The sequence below is a fragment of the Acipenser ruthenus genome, chromosome 21 (assembly GCF_902713425.1).
Source record: "Acipenser ruthenus chromosome 21, fAciRut3.2 maternal haplotype, whole genome shotgun sequence".
NCBI classification, from domain to species: domain Eukaryota; kingdom Metazoa; phylum Chordata; class Actinopteri; order Acipenseriformes; family Acipenseridae; genus Acipenser; species Acipenser ruthenus.
This window is the reverse complement of record NC_081209.1, coordinates 27,015,486-27,036,415: the sequence shown is the minus strand read 5'-3', so window position 1 is coordinate 27,036,415 and position 20,930 is coordinate 27,015,486. Positions and strand designations below refer to the sequence as shown.

The following is a 20,930-nucleotide window of genomic DNA, read 5'->3' as shown; positions in this document are numbered from 1 at the left end:
AAAGTTATTTTTCCCTTCCAAAAAATATATATTTTGTGTTTCTGATTAATGTTTCATAAAATTGGAATTCAAGTTCAAATTGTAAACTGTTTGGGTGCTGATGGCCCTTTCTTTTAAACAAAATAAAATAAAAGAGCTACTGGCTAATGTTCTGTAGCTTAATGAGGCTAATAAACAACATGCAATCTTGGTAGCTCAAGAATCCTCTACTTTGTTAGGGTTATTGTTAAGACTTTCAGATTGTGTCCTTTTGTTTAGCTGCTGCAATGGTGTAATTAAATCCCTTTTGTTTTAATCACTTGCACACATGCTCTGAACAGCTGTAAGTAACAGGACTTTCAACTAGCACTCTCCCACTGTCACAAAACCAGTAACTGAAATACTTGACCTGTCCAAACTCCCTCCAAAAACTGTCAACATGACCAACACCAACCATTAAACAGGCTGTGTAAACAAGGCTACCCAACACAAAAAGACCCCTGATATGCTTGTTTTTTTCACATTATTAAAACACCCTCAGTGTAACGCTTGCTTGTATTTAGCAGGCTGGTATGTATTACTCTGTTCATAAGAATTCCATGCAACACTAGTGCAACCCACATTTCCGACATGTTGGTACTTCTTAAAATCTGAGACATTTAAAACACACATATACGATGACTGTGTCTGAATTTTCTGAAGTAAATGTGAGCTGTTTTGTACCCCGTTGTAGAAGAGGGGCCCTGCTATTAGATATTGCTGTTATATATTTGTTGAAAGCTCTTTGCCGTACTACAGAATGCACTGAATTGTGGAGCTTTGCATCCAGATTTCCTCATTTCAATGTATACTGTACATCTTTCTGCGGAGCTGCTGTCTGGCTCCGGGGGGCGTGATATCATGATGAGAATGATGACTGTTGTTACCATTTAAACACAAGCGATAAATGGCACTGTTCTCTTGCCCTCTTCTTAATGAGAACATATTTGAATTTTCTTCGGTCCGTCGTAAATAAATGACAAAGCTGTTGAAGGGATCTCTGTGGAGTAAGCCGTTTCCCCTTCCCTTTCCCTCAGGCTGAACTTGAATCAAGGTGTCTGGAGGTGAATGGAAATGGACTGTGACCTTGGCTTATTAGCATCTGCCATGCATTTAGAATTTGCCTGTCTGCTGTTTTTTTCCCCTCTAAGGTCTTTTTCTCGTAGCTAAAAATTATGAATTCCCAGTTTGACTCCAAAAAAAAAAGAAAATACAGAACAATGTTACTGATTTATTGATCCACATTTTCCTCATATTACAAGCTCTCTCGGCTTAACAAGGGCTCAGTAAATCATGACCAAATGTTTTCAGTCGATCAAAATTACCTTTCAAATGCAGCAAGCCATTAGCATCACAGTATTCCAAAAGGTGTAATGTATTTACCTTAATGAAGTAGCCTATATCTCAATGATACCCATTTGCAAGACGTACTTACATGTTTAAAAGAAAGAACAGGGAAAATAACTATTTACTGCACCTATGTGTGAGCGTATACACAGATGTACTTTTATTCAGTGCTTTGATCCACTCAGGATATAAACCACAACATGCTTTTGTTCGGTTAAATCAGATGATGATTATCCTAGAAGGGTTAGGCTCAGGGTAACTGCGAAGAGTTAATAATCACGATGCATTTCCCTCTCTAGCTGCTCTAAGCTCTGTTCCCTTCTCTTTGTCAGAACAGCTACCATATGGGCTGAGCTTCAGCCAGTCAGCTACTAAATTACAAACACCCATTTGACAGTGAATTGAATGGGCGTGCATGTCAGCGATTGCCTACCTCCTGGGGCTACACCACAAGTGCACCTGCACAGAGAAACTGGCATTCATCCTCTGAAAGGCGGCACATGCTCCTATTGCTGACCTAAAACAAAAACAAAAAACTATAACCTTAGCCTTGCTACCTCGCTCTCGTATTGTAGTCCAAAAGAAACACCTTATTATTACTATTTTACCGATGGGCTAAAAAGAGGGTTTTATTTTCCGATCCCGCAAAGGAAATGAAAGGTTGCAAATTTATTAGGTGTTTCTGCCACCTTACATAAAACTCATTAACTACAGTCCATGTTGCATGTGTGTGATAATTATCAAGTGTCAAGGATAACAGTATAATGCAGTAGTTACCGCTAAATATGTTCATCATAAACTACTATGCAGAACAAATTGAATCATGATCGTGGAGATAAAAGACCACCTATGATTCTTGGGTTTCAGAAGATAAAAATAAATTATATCTGCAAGACGGAACTAAAGTATGAACAAGGAAGGGTGTGGAATTTTACCACTGTTTATCACCCCCCCCCCCCCCCCCCTCCCACCGGGTTTACACTGGAAACCACACTTGAGTGTGAAAAGTGGATTGGAGTACTGTAGGAAAGAACAGAAAGAAATGATGTGTAGAGGTGGTGAGCGGGGCCATCCAATAAAAGAGACACCTGTTAGACTGGCAGAGGTGGCTTGTCTCGCGGTATGTAATGTGACAGCTGAGCAATCCTGCAGCTGCTTCTCTCTAAGGCCCGTCGCACACTCTATTCTTGGGATGTTACAACACCACACTTCACCTGGGTAAACCTTTGGTTTGCAGAGGCGAGCATTCATTCAGCATAGAAACAGTCTTGTGCAGAAGTGGCTTGGACTGAGAGCCTGGATAACAGGGGTTTGTCTGCAGTTTTTTTTTTTTACTTGCACACAGCTTTATTTATTTATTTATTTATATATTTTGTGTGTTTATTTATTTATGCATTTATTTGTATACACATTAATACATTCAGTTAGTTATTATATATGTTTGCCCTTAATGGGTTCCATAAGGTGTAAGTAATTGAACTGACAGGTAACAAGGATAAAGTGATAAAGCTATTGTAGTTCTTTATTTATTTATTTTTTGTTAAAGATGACTAGACTGACAGCAGATTACTCTTTTTAGCCCTATTTAAATCTCTCTGAATTGCCACTTTTTAGTTAACCAAAAAAATAAATTCTGTTCAACTAGACAACTACAAAACCCTCACTGCAAGGGTGCTTATTAAAAGAGTATGCCAGTCTTTTTAATGTGGGCACAGAAATGGTTCTACTGTCAAGAACAAAACAGCAGACAGCTGCTTCTCACAGGGACACACAACGCCTGATTAGCATCCTTAAAATCAATCCACAGCCGCATCTGCAAACTAATAGTGACTTTAGAACCCTGGCTTTCTTTATTTGAGTTTTCTGCTTGTGTGACTGTAGTTGCTGCTGTGTGCTAGTTTTAAATGCTGTGCAATCTAATCCAGACATCTGAAGTGTAGGTGGGGAGAAACAAACAAAAAAAAACATCTCTATTCTTAGCCCACAAATCACCACAGGCTATGTAACAGGAAACAGGACTCCATGTACTATATCTACATACAATCCAAATAATGCTATAGATTTTCTTCAGCTCTTCCCAAAGATTATTGCCTCACAAAGTGAACATTATGCTTTTTTTTTTCCTGTGAGCGAAATCGAAGGATATGTTTTATTGTTCTTCAATAAAATAATGCTTGGGGTCCAAAATGTGTTTTTTTTTTTTTTTTTTTCTGAAGATGGATTTGCAGAAGGATACTATTTCCTCTGTCAGATATATGGGTCAGTGCCTGTATGAATTGCCAGTATTTGTCTTGTAATTGCTGCAAAATCTTTCAACAGTCCCGGAATACTTAAATGGAAAGTTCCAATTGAAACGTTGTACTTTGAAAATAGGGGTAGTACTGATATTGATGATTGATATGAATATTAATCACATTATACAACAGGTAGAATCTATAGGGGATGTTTGTTTCTACTAACCCATTACATGAAATATCCTTTTCAATATGTTCATTATTTTATTAATAATAGTAATACCTGTGTCACGTTAAAGCCGTGTAGAACTACATCAGATAACACTTCATAAAACAACACTGAATATATGCTGGATGTCCAGAATGGTTGGTATGAGCTGTAAGAGAATGATTTTTTCTATGTCCGTGTCAGTACTGTTCTAGTATAAAATAATATACTGGTATTAAGTAATTGTTATCTAGTTATTATACCTTGGCTTCTGGCTACTGAGTTTGGAGTTTGTTAATTACTGGTGGAAAATAAGCACTCAATGTATGTATGCTGTTGAAGTGCAACTGAAATAGGTTTCATGTACAACTTTTACTTTTCTTAAGGAATGGAGTGCATTATGATTTCACTGAGTTCAGCACTTATTGTGGTTTACTTGGCAAATTGCACGTTTACACACAATCTTGTTTCCAGTTAACTGCTTTGAATGTTCGCTGGCATCGGATGTTTTAAGCCACAGTTCACTTTTGTTTTTTTTTACTGAGAAAAACATAATTGCCTAGAACTCTGTCTGATGCTGTGCATCCCCTGTACTTTTCATTGTTAAGGGAAACTGCTTGGCTACAATCTGTACACATCAATCTTAGTCAGAAAGCAGTACTCTCAGTAGCAATAACAGACATGAATAGTAGATTAATGCATTTGGCTTCCATCTCTTGAGACCTGGGTTCCACTCTAGCTTAGGTCACCAGTGGAGTGCGTTTTGTTGCAAAACCACCATGTAATTCGGCCCAAGTGGCTTCTCAGTAGTGGTCTAAGAGCAGTGGTTCAGCCAGGATTGATAGACTCTGTCAGCCCCTGTTGGGTTTGCAGGCTGCTAGGACTCGCACTGACGGTGGATGTTACCGATCGAGCGTCTCAGGCAAAGGTTTGAAATCTCGGACTGCAGGAAAGAAAAGATGAAGTGCAGAACAAAGGGGCTGTGTGTTTGTCGGGGAAATACTGGAGTTTGTACAGATAGCAATTATAGAAAAGCATGATGCATACAGTGCATGGCATGAACAAGGCTGGATTCCTGCTTGTCCTGCTTTGAAATATACCTCAGTATCCAAAGGGCTCCCCCTGGTGCATTAGCCTCAGAATCCCTGACTCTCCACTCCCCCAACCTCTGCACACCCACTGAACACACAATTAGCTTGAGAGTAGTGTCTGTAGAATAGTGGAAGAAGCAACTGCAGCAAGAGCTAGGCACATCCAAATTAAAAGACTACTTAATGTTTTTTTTTTTCTATTTATTATTTTATTCTTTTTTTTTAATCTTAAACAATACACTGCAAGATATTGCAGGCATATGAATGTATATATACTATGATCAAAAGAAAATAACATTTATATAGAATAACAGCATGATTATTTATCAATTCCTCTTTTCAATGTTTATGATAACGCGTTTAAAACATAATACCAGGACCTATTTTGTTTTAATATATGCTTTTGAACAAGAATATGATCCTAATATACATTTGACCTTGTATTATTATGATGCAGCACCAGAATACAGCCTTAATGACATTTCCACCACCACTCTCCAGTTTAGGAGAGGTGGGAGAGTCAGGGTATCATACTTTTAGTCCTGGAAACCAGTTTGAGTCTATTAATAAAAATGTTGTTTTAGCCTCTATTAATATTGTATGCCTGTAAAAACACAATTTGTTCCAGATGCCAACTAATACTGCAATTATTTTCAAGAAGCACACACGCACACATGCATACATACAATATACATTCATCCATTAACAATTCATTAACACTGGTAATACCAACAGGCATCATGCAGAGACGAGGAATGCATGCTGAAGGGATTATAAATCATTTTCCTGTCAATTCTGTTTTTAGAGGAGAGGAAGGGGAGACAGGAATCGTTGTAGGAAGATGATGAGGCACATGGTATCAGATATTAATGCTCAAGAAGAGCGAATGGAGAGAACAAATGGAGAGAACAAGTCCTTTATTCAGGGATTGCAGGCCCTGCTGAGACAGCTTATTAGCTGGAGAGGTGGGAGTCAGTGTGTGCTTTTTGGCAGCCGTCCAATCAGCCAATCAATGCAACCTGGAGTCAGAGGAATTTCAACTCTGATCCCTGTCAGTGGTTCCTGCAGCATGGAGGATGATAGACACTCCATTGAAATGCCACCGTTTCAGCAGCTCTGCAAGTTCAATAATTCCATTTTTTTCCTGCTGCCTTTTCCTGTACAAGGATGATTCCTCTTCGGCTCTCCTGAAATTAGCAGCTGAAACGGTTAACGCAAGCTGCAGCGGCTCAATCGAAGCAAATCTGAGAAAAGTCGTGGGTGGTTAATTTTAGCAGTTGACCCAATTCCATGCTGAATATATATATATATATATATATATATATATATATATATATATATATATATATATATAGACACACACACACCAAAAGCCCTTAGGGCCAATCAGCAGCAGTGTAGGAAGGACCAGAATATCAAAGTGCATCAATAATTACACAGTGGCTTAGGAAGATGGAAACCGTTCTTCTTGATTGGAATTCTTGAAGTTAGCTGCAGTAGGGAGAGCCTGTTGCTCATTCGAAAGTGTTTAACATGCCCCTATTAAAAGGTGTTATATAAAGACTAGGGACTGCAAGGCAACACCACATTCCTTAATAGACAAATACCGTTCACAGACAGTACAATAAGTGACTAACTGGCCAATGCACAATAATGTTACAAATTATAACAATACACTATCTAAAATGATGACACATTAACTGCAGGGCCCTGCTACTCGTTAGTCCTTGACCTGACCTACAGTTGTTCCAAAAAGTTATTATTAGTATTACAGATAGCTTTGATGGAAATGCATAGTAGTAGTTTGTGGGTGACAAGCCTATTGCTTGAATCTATAATCTGAGTTTTCATGAAAACAGGTTATTCGTGGCAGTCCTGCTTCCAGAAGATCATATTCTTGGTGTCTTGTTATGAATCACAGTTAGGCTGCAGGGATGACTTCTTTAAAACAAATGCTAGAGTTCTGGCTTGTAACAATTACCTAGATTAAAAGTAATAAATTACCCAATTGTAACTGTTTAATGGGTGTATTTTTACTTTACAAGTTGTCTGAGAATGCTGTACTGGTCACACAAGGTGGTTTTTAAACAGTTATTCAGTTCACTTCATGACTCTTGTCAAGTGCACATTCAGGGCAGTATGTTACAAAACAAAAGGCCATAGTTGGAAAGTCAGGTGATTCATGTTAATCCTCTATGCCCTTTTTGTATCTTAAAAGGAATGGTTACAAACCTAGAAACATTAACACCTTACTGATCAAATTGCTCTTATTTTTTTGGCTGATTCTAAGATAAGCTTAAGCCGTGTGTAAGGTTGCTTGTGTGTATGGTGCTGTAACTCTTAATTCAGTCACACGTTCTTGTGCAGTTAAAACAATCATATCAGCCTGTAACATAAGACAGCTTTAATGGTAAATCATATAACTGTAATCTTGAAGAGATTGTCAACCACTTCTTAGCAATTAAACCATATTATTATTAACAATTTAATTTACTTTCAGTTAGAAAAAGGAACAGTTGGCTACTGCAGATTCGTAAACATTGCCTTCTTTGATGAATCACTTTTATAGAACACTGTACCATAAATAATACATTTTTTTGTGTGGATTTTTTAAAACTTTTTTTTTTCTCAGCAATCGAAATGCATAACACATGAATGTGTTCCTTTTTGTGCCATCTGTCACACTATCAGTAGCTTTCCCTTTCAGTAAGGCTCAGCACTTTTATTGGTGCTCTTGATGCCATAAACAGATTTCAGATGGCTATAAAACAGCATTGTAGTAGAGCCAGGCCTTAATAAATGCAACTTGGGATGAGGTCATTTGAGCAAAACGCCTTCTATACCTTTGAAATCTGGCCTGCCGTTGTATAGTTCTGACAGGCTGTAAATTGGATGAGGAAGTGTTAAAAAGTGACACCATTTGTCACAGAGCATTCAAATTGGATTCTAATAATAAAGCAGTTTCTTCGTTAAAACAAATGACTATGCTACTAAAGAAAGGAACAAAAAGCAGCTGGCAATCTTATTAAAAGTATGTGCCATACAGGGATGCATAATTAACTGACCCATGTTAATACCTTTGTATCTTTTTATATATACGATGTGTTAAATATAAACGGCTACAACCATGCATACTGTGAGAGCTACAGTGCATTTCTGAAACAACTCTTTTGTATGCCATTCATTTCTGAGCGGTTAATTGTCCATTGAGGCCAGTCCCACCCAGTCTTTTACCAGCTGATGAGCTTGTGTTTATGTTGTGTGATAGGCCTGTTGAATCAGTGCCAGGGGAAAGGTATTAAACAGGCCCTGCCACTGAGCCATGGTTTGCACGCCTGGGCTGGGTTCCCTAAAGATGATTCAAAATATGAATTTAAAGCTGCAGTGCTCTGCAGTCATGTTCACTGGTGTCTGAATAACACTTTGTATTCATTACTTTAATCATCCTGTGCACTTGATCAGAATGCACATAGCTAACGTTCCAACACAAACCCTTGGCTGTCATTCAGAGAGTCAAAGCCCTTGCAGACCTGCCATTCTGTGACTTAAATAGGTAATTTCATCCATACGTTCAATTTGCAATTAAAAGCTCCACTACAGCTCAAGCAGCAAAGCTTTTTCAAATTGTGTTCTGTACAAATGGTACAGATTTATTTTAATTTTTTTGTAACCCTCTCTAAATACTCTACGTAATTTAAATCTTTCTATCTGTACGAAGCACTGCACATTTCATAATGAGCACTGAGTTGCATGACAATTTTCTTCTGTACACAGAACAGCCAGTTCAGCTACAGTACAGAAAAAAAAAAATCTTGTGCATTGTGAGGCAGCTGCTGCAGCTGTTCTTCCACTGCAAGGCTGTTCTTTAGGCGTCTGGCAGGCAGCCAATGAGAGGCTGTGAAATCAGTGCCATGCTCAGTTCAATGTGTCAGCACAGACACAGTAACCACGTTTGGCCTTTAATTCTGTCTTGCTTACCTATATATATATATTGACTGTATTGGAGCTGTCACCTAATAAATTCAGAAATTAAGAGCCGGATGTTCTGAATACTCAATTTGCTTGAGTATTAGCTGGAAGTAAAAAGAAGCCAAACCACAGGTAACTTCATAGAAAGTAACACCCATTTAAGCTAAAATGCCTTAAAGAGTAAGTAGTGAGGTTCCGAAAAATATAGCGTTATACATCCCCACGTGTTGCTACAACTGTTTAAATAACATGCCTGTAATTTTTCTTTTCATTGTTAACATCCTGACAACCTTTTACACTTAAAATTCTGTTTCAAAGCTCCTTTCAAAACGGCCGCTCTAGTGCACTGATAGTGTAAGGATTATTGCCCACATTGTCAAACAAGTAACACAGCAATAATGATTCATGATGTGGTACGGAACAGAAAAGCCAGAGCACTTTTTTTTTTCTTATTGCTCTTTCTGCAGTGATTTAGAGGACAAACTCCAGTGCATTAGCGCAGCCATTTTGAAAAGAGCTTTGAAACAGAGTTTCAAGTTATAAGTGTAAAAAGTTGTCAGGATGTTAACAATGAAAATAAAAATTACAGTTGAACCCCGCTACTTACTCTTTAATAGCCTTTTTATAAATGTAAATTAAATTGTATATTAAATTCAAACTGAATGTTATGCTAAATCTCCTGTTCGTAATAAAAATGAAATACCGGCAACATTTAAAAAAAAGGGAGACTGAAGCCATCGAAACAGAGAGAGAAAAAAGTCAGTAATATGCTTTACTACTCCATTCAACAATTTAGTGTCTCAGGAATGCCTAAAGCCTGTACTGAAGGCATCTGTGGATGGCAAACAGATGTGATTCATTAAACAATACTGTTGCAATATATCTTGTCTGAATATGTTATGTTCCTGTTATATAATGCCAAGCAGGCACATAATCGGGTACCACATCTTATTGGCTTTCAGAAGCTACATTATTATTTGAGTTACACAACTCCTATCATTTAAACTGACAGCATCTGTACCAGCCTATGGTGTTCTACAGCTTCAATGCAATTTATAACAATACACCAGTGGGAAGATGCTGTTGTTGCAAATCCTCTTAGGTGTGAGCTAATATGAAATCTAAAGCATGAACTTTGTGATGCAAACTCTTCACGATCCAGCTTCAGCAAAGATTCAGGTAATACGAGAAAACAGAAATACTAAACAGCCAAATCATTGCAAGATTCAACAAGCAGATAGTGTTTGCGTGCATCGAACTCAAACCAGAATTAAAATTGCACTTACGTCAAAGCAGACCATCTACACAAGAGCAAGACTGGCAACTCCCACTGCTGCTGTGGAGAGACTATTCACTGCAGTGCAATAAAACTAGGGAGGTGCAGGCTTATGCAACAGCACACGGAGGTGTGAAGGTAATAGTCTCAGTGTAGCATCAGGGCACAGTGGCCAAGTGACTTTATACAGTATAGTAGGCACTCTGTAAAGTCTAGATGAAACAAGCCTTGGGGAAATATAGTGCACAGAGATACTTGTCACAGGATTGACAAGTGTATGGTGCAGGTAGAATAAACAAACAGAACTTCAACAGCATTAAAACAAGTGGCACTGCTGGATTGTACCGATGTAAACAAAACACTGCTTTCTGTATTTTTATGCCATATTCAACAGAAAACAATATACACCCAGCCCCAAACAGACATTGCAATTAACTTACATCTCCTTTCAACAACTCATAAGAAACCAGTTTCAGGTAACCCTAGCCTGTTCCAGATGTGTAATGCAGAACGGTATACTGTCTCTATACATGTTACATTATTAAAATATCTTTATCACTTTAAAAAGTATGGCGTGTTGAATTAATACAGTACATTTAACTTCCTCAACTGCTCATATAATGCTTGTGAAAGAAATTGGTTTGAGTGAAAAAATTCTGACATACGCAGTCCAGTTGTGATCTTAGTCCAACTAGAGAGCTTTCAGATAGTTTTTGAAAATGTTTTATTAGAATAACTATAACACGTTCAAGGCCATAAAAGGATTAACAAGAAAAATGTTATTATTATTATTATTATTTAAAAAGAAAACAATTGCGTCATCAATATTTCCATAACTGTCAATATGGACAATATAACTTCAGTATGGGCAAAAGAAAGTTAAATCAAACCCAGAACACGGTCTAGAATTACATAGCGAGATTCAGAAGCTTTGTTTCCGATATGAATGCAATCCTGCTGATTAGCACCCGGCATGCAGAAGGCTTTAACACTTGTCACTTTAATCTCTTCAAAACTACTTAGGCTTGCTTTGCTCTCATAATGTTGCTTTAGTGTATATTTGATGTTGCTCTTAATAGGATCCATTTGTATATGGTTTAATCTGCAGATGTGCTATATGTACACATTATCACTCTCTTTTCTTGAAGTTGGGTTCCTGGCCTAAGCTTTGGTGCAGGCATTGTGTATGCAAGTGTGATCAGGTGTATTAGCTGCACAGTTTCATCTCGAGATTTGAAACTAATCTGAGTCTTGTTGTAAGGTGCCTTGCAGATTTTAACTGTTATCTTCTGTAAAATGTTGTGATGTGTAAAGTTAGGGCTGTTTGCTACCATCATCAGATTTAATAATGAATGTATTGCTTGTGTATAGTTCAATGGTGTTTGGAGAAACATGTGTTGCACATGTGTTAATGAGATGCATTAAGATGTAAAGAGATTGATCAATAAGATAATTATTTGGAAACACATTATACCTTTGAGAACATGCTGTGACCTGCATCTCCTCATTCACTGTAATGAGCAGAGGAGGCTTCATCCTAAACACTACACTGAGACAATTAAACTACTGGGATTATAGAGGGTTTAGTATGTTGTGGTAAATGTATTGTAAAATGAAGTATGTAATCACAAGGTGCCTTCAGCCTACGGCATCAAGAATAGCTAATTAGCCTAGTTTTAAAGAATTCCATATTTATTTAGCAAATAAAACTACTGGTAACTTCAGTGAATATTTTAAGATGCAATGTTAGTTATAGGTACTTTAAGCACCATGCTGCAAATTACATCATTTGGCAATCAGGTAACACTGCTAAGTTAAAATCCAATTCAAATAAATCTTTCTTTGTAACACTTATATTTCACACTTCTTTCTATATTGTGTGATGGATTTCTAGTACAGACAAGGTCATCATGTTAGAAGTCTGTGTCCAAGTGATCAATCATGTTTTGCTTAAAAGGGCTGACTTGTATAAAAAAAAATGATATACTGGCATAGAACTGCACCATAGAAGATTATATAATTACATAAAATGTCATTAAAGATTTAACCATTGGACGAAGGATATACATCTGGTATCGCCAGAAAAAAAAAGGAATATCAAAAGTTAATTCTTGCATTAAAGTTTGCGTATGCTCGCACAAACCACACCAAGAAACCACAATCCTGAACATGAAAGGAGGAACTGTGTAATTGAAGTGTGTCTTTGCAGTTTTAATGATGCATTTAAAAAAAAAAACTGAAAATCTATTATCGTACATGATATTAATCTGGTGAGCCACAGAGCACAAATATGGAAGGAAATTTGCTGGACCAACAGGAAGTCAAACCTTAATACAGTATTCTGAGCGATTATCACAAATTAAACATGCTGTCAATTTCAGCAAGTTTTTTAAGAAACATATGAAGGACACTGAATTACTTCAACATTGCTGTATGGTGGGAATAATACACGTGTTATGTGAGACTGGTATGTACCATTAAATAACATTTAGGCTTTTCATGCATGGTAGCCTGATATGGTGATGGATAAAATAAATGGGGACATTTATATGGGGACATATGGAAGATGCAAATGCATGATAACCTCATATGACGATGCCATTTCCCCCATATAAACCAAACTCTAGTACTGAAATGAAATGTCCTGATATTGACTGTATGGGTAAACGTTAGAGAACGCACGTCCAGATGTTTTAAATGCACTTTGTGTTCAAGCTTGAATGCGATTATGTTGCGGGGAGAGGGGATGTTAACAAAAGAAATTCCAGCCCACATTTGCAGGTTGAAAGCAGTTTCTATTAGCATACCTATTGTGGTGCGGGAGTAGGAGCGAGGTGACAAAGCAAGTCCTCTTCCGTTTGAATTGTTCTGAACGGAGTTGAGATGTCTTTTGTGTTAGAGAAGCGAATTCCCATCCCCCACTCGATCACCCCCCCAGCTCCAGCACGTCCACAAAGACAGACTTGTCTTGAAGATGCAGCATCCTTTTGAATCAGCACATCCACACTGCACACATCATTTCAATGTGATTTATTTATATTTATTCTATTCTGATGTTGCGAGTTTATTGACCAAAATAAAAGAATCGCCTTTTACGTGGCAAAACCTATTCTAGTGTACCTATACAATACAATTATAAAATGAAAACACGGGTATAACAACAGAAACTGTGCCTGCAACAGATGGAATAAAATACGACCATGTGTAACATTAGTTTAAATACCTACTGCACTGCATGGTGTCATTTGTGCACAGCGGAGGACAGTTCAGAAATAGGTTACTCTGCAGACTACAGTGCTTGTAAACATTCAGTGCGTAATATTGGTGGGGGAAAAACAACACACAAAGTATTTACTGTATACCACAATGAACGAAATTATGTTTCTCAAAGATCAATTGAATCACAAACTTTATAACCATCCACGTGTAAACATCCCGAGGAAATGACGACCATTTGTGATCAGCAATTACCTGTAAAGTGTTCCACGCTGGACAACTACAAAAAAAAGCTGTCAATTGGGAAGCCACGTTATCACACAAGGGTTATCTCTCGAACACAAATCATGTATTCGTTTATTTATTATACTCGAGAAGACGCAGATATCTATTTCGCGTTAATTCCCTCCTCGTGCCGTGCTGTTAAACGTTTAGCTGTTTTCTGATAAGCTGGTAACGTGCACAGAAATGCAGCAGCAGCAGAGCCTGCTTGTTAGAATACATGTTTGGACATGCTCGTGCACGGTTTAGCACAAGCCAACACGCTGTTTTTAATTACAGTGGCCTCATTTGTGCAAGACAGCCGTTCGCTACTCTGCACTAGACGTATGCAATACACGCTATCTTTGGTTTATGGCATCGTGTATGCATTCTGATAATAATAATAATAATAATAATAATAATAATAATAATAATAATAATAATAATAATAATAATAATAATAATCGTTTTCTTAAAAATGCATTTTTAAGATATTGTTTCTGGACATCCGAGTCTGTTTGCTGGAGACGTAGTTATATTTTATTACAGTATGAATAAAAAATTGTTGTCTGTGTCCGTTTTTATCACTCGCTATATTCACTGAGCTCTTGCACACACGCTAGACTCACCTTAACCCGCCTCGTTGTCTACAGTTTATAATAGTTACAAACTGCTGTCTTTGTTTATATTACAGACAGTGTTTTTTTTATTTTAATATTCCGATGTGATGTCTTAAACTGCTAAATGCAGTGCTACGGGCTACCTTATAATACAAAATCATGGTTGTAACCGATTTGCCCGTGGCACGACATTTTTAAGTGTGCTATAACAAGCAAGAAGGCTATCATATCATTTCCTAAAGTCATTTTTTTATGTGGATGACCGCACTTGTTTGAAAATCCATGATCTATTAGCAACCTTTCTAAGTTTACTTAAAAATGCAAATTAAACTAGATACGTTGATTTATACTAAGGAAGTATGCCAGGTACAAGACACAAGCAGTGCTGTTCTTTTTTTTATTGTTTCGTTAGATAACAAAGAAAGGAGTTTGCCTGAGGGGTCAGACATTTGGTTTCAACCCCTTTGCACGATGGCTAGCCAATCAGCTGAGATATGCAAATACAAGCACCACTGCACCGTCCCTTCCCAGTCGCTGACGTCATGTTCACATATTCCCCAGTAGTGCTGTCTGGCGGCTGCTGCTCAGACAGAAAACAGAAAGCGCTGAGTGAGCCGGGGAGGGGCTCTTTTAAGGGATATTGCCATTGCCGGCATTCCAACAATCTAGCATTCTGGTGTCCGCGTTCTATCCGTCCCGTAGAATTTGGGGATCCGGTTTATCAGTACGTCCAGTTTAACCGGATTGCACTGAATACTGACTGCAAAGAAAAAGAGAAGCACTGATTTGGCACCGGACCCCCTGTTCCTTACGAGTCCTACCCTCCTTCCTTAGTGTTTTTTCCCCTTTGTCTGATCTTCCTGATCCCTGGTTACAATCAGACTGCGAAATTTCAAAGATGCCAAGCTCACTTTTTGCCGACATGGACAGGAACGGAAGCAGCGGGGAGACCCACGATGACCAAAGAGCCCTGCAGATAGCACTGGAGCTTTCTTTGCTCGGTTTGGACAACGATGACAATTCCGTCTACGATAACGAACCGAGAAGAAAGAGCGTCAACATGACCGAGTGCGTCCCAGTTCCAAGCTCAGAGCATGTAGCCGAAATTGTCGGAAGGCAAGGTGCGTAAAAATATGTCAGGGTTTTCAATATTATAATGCTTCTGTCATTTTAACACAACTGACATGTAATCTCTCGTCTGAATAATCACGGGCTGCGCGGCTCTGCACTGTGTGCAGACTTGTTAATGCAGTAAGGGTGAATAACTTGTAAACCCGGTGCTATTTTTTATACTGCACGGTCACGGCTGCTACCTGCTGTCTAGGAAGACAAAGAAGTGGAGGCATGCTTGCAGGACACTGACGGAACACTGCCTCACTAACTAATAAAATGCGCTGTTAGCTTTTTGTGTTATTATTTTTATTTGTTGTGGTTTGTGTGTGATATATATATATATATATATATATATATATATATATATATATATATATATATATATATAATAAATAAATAATCACAGTGTTAGATAAAGTCTGAAACCTGCCAACACTGAGATATTGCATAACAGAACCGAATTTTAAGGTTCATTGCCTGAAAGTTTTTCCGGAATTCCTTAACTTGCAAAAAAAGTCTTGAAACAAACAAACAAAAAACCACAACGATAATAGTTGTGTATAAAACACTTTCTACTGCAGTACTAGGATAGTTTAGCGGTTTTCTTTCTCCTACGACATACTGTAGCCGTTAACATACAGCAGTCTGCTGCAAGCAATCTGCACTCCTCTATTTTTGGAATAACAGCAGCAGTTGCCTTGAATAAGTAACTATGTCAAGATATATCATCATGCTGGTATTCATTATTTTGTATATATTTATTATTATTATTATTATTATTATTATTATTAACATTTAGCTTTTGTCCCCTCCTTTTCTTTCCATTCCTAGGATGTAAAATCAAAGCTCTCAGAGCTAAGACCAACACCTATATCAAGACCCCAGTGCGTGGGGATGAGCCAGTCTTTGTTGTGACCGGCAGAAGGGAAGATGTAGCAATGGCCAGGAGGGAAATCATCTCAGCCGCAGAGCATTTCTCCATGATCCGAGCCTCCAGGAATAAAAACAGCAGCTTGAACGGGGCTGCCACAGTCCCGGGGCCACCCAACCTGCCCGGGCAGACCACCATCCAGGTGCGGGTTCCCTACAGAGTGGTGGGGCTGGTGGTGGGACCCAAGGGGGCGACCATCAAACGCATCCAGCAGCAGACACACACCTACATTGTCACTCCGAGCAGGGATAAAGAGCCAGTCTTTGAGGTCACGGGCATGCCTGAGAACGTGGACCGAGCCCGGGAGGAGATCGAAGCGCACATCGCCGTGCGCACTGGGGGTCTGATCGAGCTGACAGACGAGAACGACTTCCACGCCAATGGCACCGATGTGGGATTTGAGCTTCATGGCCCAGGGAGCCTGTGGAGCAAGCCCACGCCCAGCATGGCCCCCCATGCCGGCCGCAAGCCTTTCTCCAACTACCGCAATGACAGCTCCAGCTCTCTGGGGAGTGCCTCCACAGACTCCTACTTTGGGAACAACAGCAGTTCCAGGCCGGCAGATTACAGCCCGCCAAGCCCTGCCTTGAGCTACACCGCTTCAAACAATGGCAACAACAACAACAACAAAAACAACAACAACAACAACGTTAACGTCCATGGCAATGGGAATGGATTTATCTATGGGAGTGATGTCATTTCCCCAGATTGCACTGACTTGACCTTCGACTCTCCGTCAGGGTTTGACCCCGCACCTGCCCCACCCGGGTCAACCCTGATCTGGTCCCAGTACGAACGCAACGTGGCCATTTCTACCACCACCGCCACCACCACTGCCATCTATCCAACCAGTGCTTCCACTAACGCCAACGGGATCATTGCGAACCAGAGACGGGTGAACGGCGTGGGGTGCACCGCCAAGCCTCGGCTCTCCCCTCCCTTGCACCACGTCACCGGGGTTGCAGAGCATCCTCTGGCACGCAGAGTGCGCAGTGATCCTGGAGGTGGAGGCCTCGGCTTCCCTGGTTATACCAGCAACGGGCTTTCCAGTGGCATTGGCTCTCTCTCGGGGTCCCCCCTGTCTGGGGTCCCCTCTGATTCCTCTTCCTCGAGCTCTTCGTCCAGCTCCTCCTCTACCTCGTCTGGTACAGGGAGGAAGGGCAGCCGGGATTGCTCGGTTTGCTTTGAGAGCGAAGTGATCGCAGCCCTGGTCCCATGTGGCCACAACTTGTTCTGCATGGAATGTGCGAACCGCATCTGTGAGAAAAACGAGCCCAAATGCCCCGTCTGCCACGCTGCAGTTTCTCAGGCTATACGTATATTTTCATAAAATATAAAAAGAGAACAAAAAAATGTTGTTGTACTGCATTATAAAGATATAATAACCAGTATATATAAATATATAAAGCTGCAGTATCCAAAAAGGGACACAACTTTTCAGGACTTGGGGGGGGGGGGGGGGGGGGGAAATCTCTAACATCTAGTGCATGTTACAAATAATAAAGATTAGTAAATTATAGTAATAGTGAATTTTACAATATATTTATAAAGTTCCAAAAAGTGAACTCATGATTGAGGTACTTAAGTCCTGTAATGTACAGACTGTTAGTGAATGGGCCTTCTGATATTGGAAACATGCTAATTGCAGAGCAAATTGTTGGGTGCTTTGTAGAAAGTCAAGCCGTTCCTGTGGAAAATGTAAATGGGGGGGAAAAAAGAGATACTGCAGCTTTAGCAAAAAGAATAAAACAACATATCTTATATATATAAAAAAAAAAATCCACAAGTTTAACGTTTTAACGATAAATTGCATTAATACAGATTGAAGTATTTTATTCTTTTTTGACTTGAAAGATTATATTTCGTATTGCAAAGATGTTTACAGGTATTTTAATTTAAGTTCAGTGAACTTTTTGTAGCTGGGTTAAAAAAAAATAATCTTTTTTTATTTTTTAGTATGGCCTTAGGGCAAAGAACACTGTATTATTTTAATATCACACAACTGTGGATGGAAATACAAACCACAAAATGTGTATTGCATTAAACAGTATTCTGTTGGGATGGAGGTTTTTATAGGTTTAGCAAAAAAAAAAAAAAGAAAGTCTTTTAAATCTGCTTCACCCAGCATATTTTCTATTCAGTGATATAAAGCATATTTTATTCTATATTATTATGAAAATGTATAAAACTTAGTAAGTCAAACAAACGGAACCGTTTATGCTTTCTAACATTTGTACAAATTAGATTTCAGTGGAAATTACAGAATTCCTTTGCACCACTCTAGTTTTCTATTTTAATACATTTGTTTACCACTTGTTTATGTATATGTAGGTGAAGTTACTTGAGCGTAATTGTACTTTATTGAGCAAAGTTTAAAAACAAAGTATATTTTATTTTATGATAAAGGGCCTTTAACCTCATGGTCAAATACTAATATTATATTTGCTGAAACAAGATTTGAAATTGTATCAAGAGTTTTATTTTTCTGGCATTTTAAAGTTCTACATAATAAAGGTAAAACTTAAGTAATGGTGCTACTTCATGTTTTTTTAAGTATTTCTATATAAATCTAATAAAAATGGTACATAAAATGAACGTGTGTGTCGCATTCTTAAGCTGTATAGAAATCATATATTATGGAATGCTCTGCAATACATAACCCAGTTTCAGACTGTCAAATGTTGATTTATTTTTTATTGACTAACTTTTTAAAAGGTATTCTAGCCAGACTTTGACATCTCATTGTTTAAAAATCCCCAATATGTAACATTGTTTACAGTTTCCCAGCATTTTAAGTTATTTATCCCCACCAAAAATGGCTAGGGTTTGCTCACAAGTTAGTTACACATCTGCCCCCACAAATTCAATACCTGCCCCTTGTGTACAACTTAAAAAAATAAAAATAAAATAAACCTACTGACATTTTAGTTCCAGGCCAGGGCACCAGGTATAATTAAACACATGGGTCATGCATTATATGTAGGCTTTTACAACTAAAAATCATCTTTTACATAAAATAGCAGCACAGAAGCATTCTGCTTTGTTAAATATCTACAAGTTGACACACATGATATTTAGGGAGCCTTGCACTGTTTCAAGTTTAGCATAGCGTGAAGTGTAGTGTTTTCAAAATCTGGGGGAAGGTAACCTGCAATAATTAGGCCTAGTGATGGGCTGAAATAACCTTTAAAATCATTAATACATGTGATGAGCCTTGAAGTTTTTTGTAATGGTGTAAATCCTGCCTTACATAGCTGGCACGGTTTCTAATTGGTATTCAAATGTTTTTTTCCTTCTCTACAGCTGCTGCAGTGGCACAGCGGAGACTTGAGCTTATTATAGCAATGACATAATGAGAAGGAAACATTTTCCTTTTTCCTATCTTACCTCACACGACCTTCCCTCCTGTCACAATGAGTTTTGTTCTTGGAGCCAATCCAGGGTTCGTGAAGATCCAACAGCATCCCCTCAAATGTTGTTCTGTCCTGTAAAAACTATTGTTTTCAAACCATCCTTTATTAAAAGCAGGTTATGTTTTGAAATATGCAACATTATTCGTTTTCTTTGCTTTAGAAAGGTCTGTTGATATATAACACAAGGTGTTCCTTCTCAACCCCAGATGGGGTCAGTGGTTTGTTTAAATATTTTGCATTCTAAACGGTAGGAAAGGCAATCAAACTATCAAGTAGAAATTATATGTGAAGCAGAGATTATTAAAGACACTGCAGTTCACAGCTGTGTGACCCAGGCCAGTGAAAAGATTCGTGATGAACAAGCAAATATATTCTGTTTTTCTTTAAACCTATTAGAGCCCCATAAAGTGTCTTTCATTTCATTTGTGTTGCTTTTAATTTGTACTGACACATTACAAGGTAGTCAGCTTGGAAACACAAAAAACACTATTCAGACTAACATGAGTTAAACCAGAAGTGACATTTTTTTTTGAAGACATGAGATGAGACTAACATAATGTGGGTTTCTGGGATAGTATGTGGCAATTAAATATAGGTTGCACGCATTGAGAATCATTGTAGAAAAACAAACATTAGTACTGAAAAGTTCAGAAAAGTTTAAAATGGTAATGTTGTTCAAAAGCAGAGTTCAAATATTGGCCTCATAAAGCATGCTTTCAGGAAAATAAAAATAAATACTGAGAAAACAAAACCGCTGACGAGAATTAGTATAATGGAAAACACATGTTTCTTCTTTGTTACAATAATTGCAAAGAATGTCTTTTTATAAAGGAAAACTTTTCTAAATAAACAATTAAGTGGCAGTAAATGAAGCAAGTTCATTTTAAACTAGGTTTTGCCTGAGGTGACCTCACTGTTTTACAGTAGATGTACACTTTCATTGTTAGGTGTGAACCTGTACAGTTTGCCACTGTACCCTGATGCCAACAAATACAGAGGCACTTCCTGGTATTACAATGTAAGGCTTAACTGTGTTAAGGTGGATGAATTAATTCATACCACCACCTTCCTGCATTCTGAATTCCTGCCATTGCTTTCCTCTCTGTCTACTGATTTTATCATCTAAACTACATTGATACTGGCACAACAGATTGGTACAGAATGAACTATATTTTTCTTCTTTAACATAAAATAGATATCAGCTGTTATTAACATCTCTCTCTCTCTCTCTCT

General features: G+C 38.3%; 1 protein-coding gene across 1 annotated transcript; it reads left to right on the top strand.

The window, feature by feature from the left end:
- Positions 1 to 14,780: 14,780 nt before the first annotated feature.
- On the top strand, positions 14,781 to 18,875 carry LOC117427985 (RNA-binding protein MEX3B-like). Its single transcript, XM_034046456.3, has 2 exons — positions 14,781 to 15,361; positions 16,185 to 18,875. The coding sequence occupies exons 1-2, from the start codon at positions 15,139 to 15,141 to the stop codon at positions 17,612 to 17,614; spliced, it is 1,653 nt and encodes a 550-aa protein (XP_033902347.3). The 5' UTR covers positions 14,781 to 15,138; the 3' UTR covers positions 17,615 to 18,875.
- Positions 18,876 to 20,930: the final 2,055 nt, after the last annotated feature.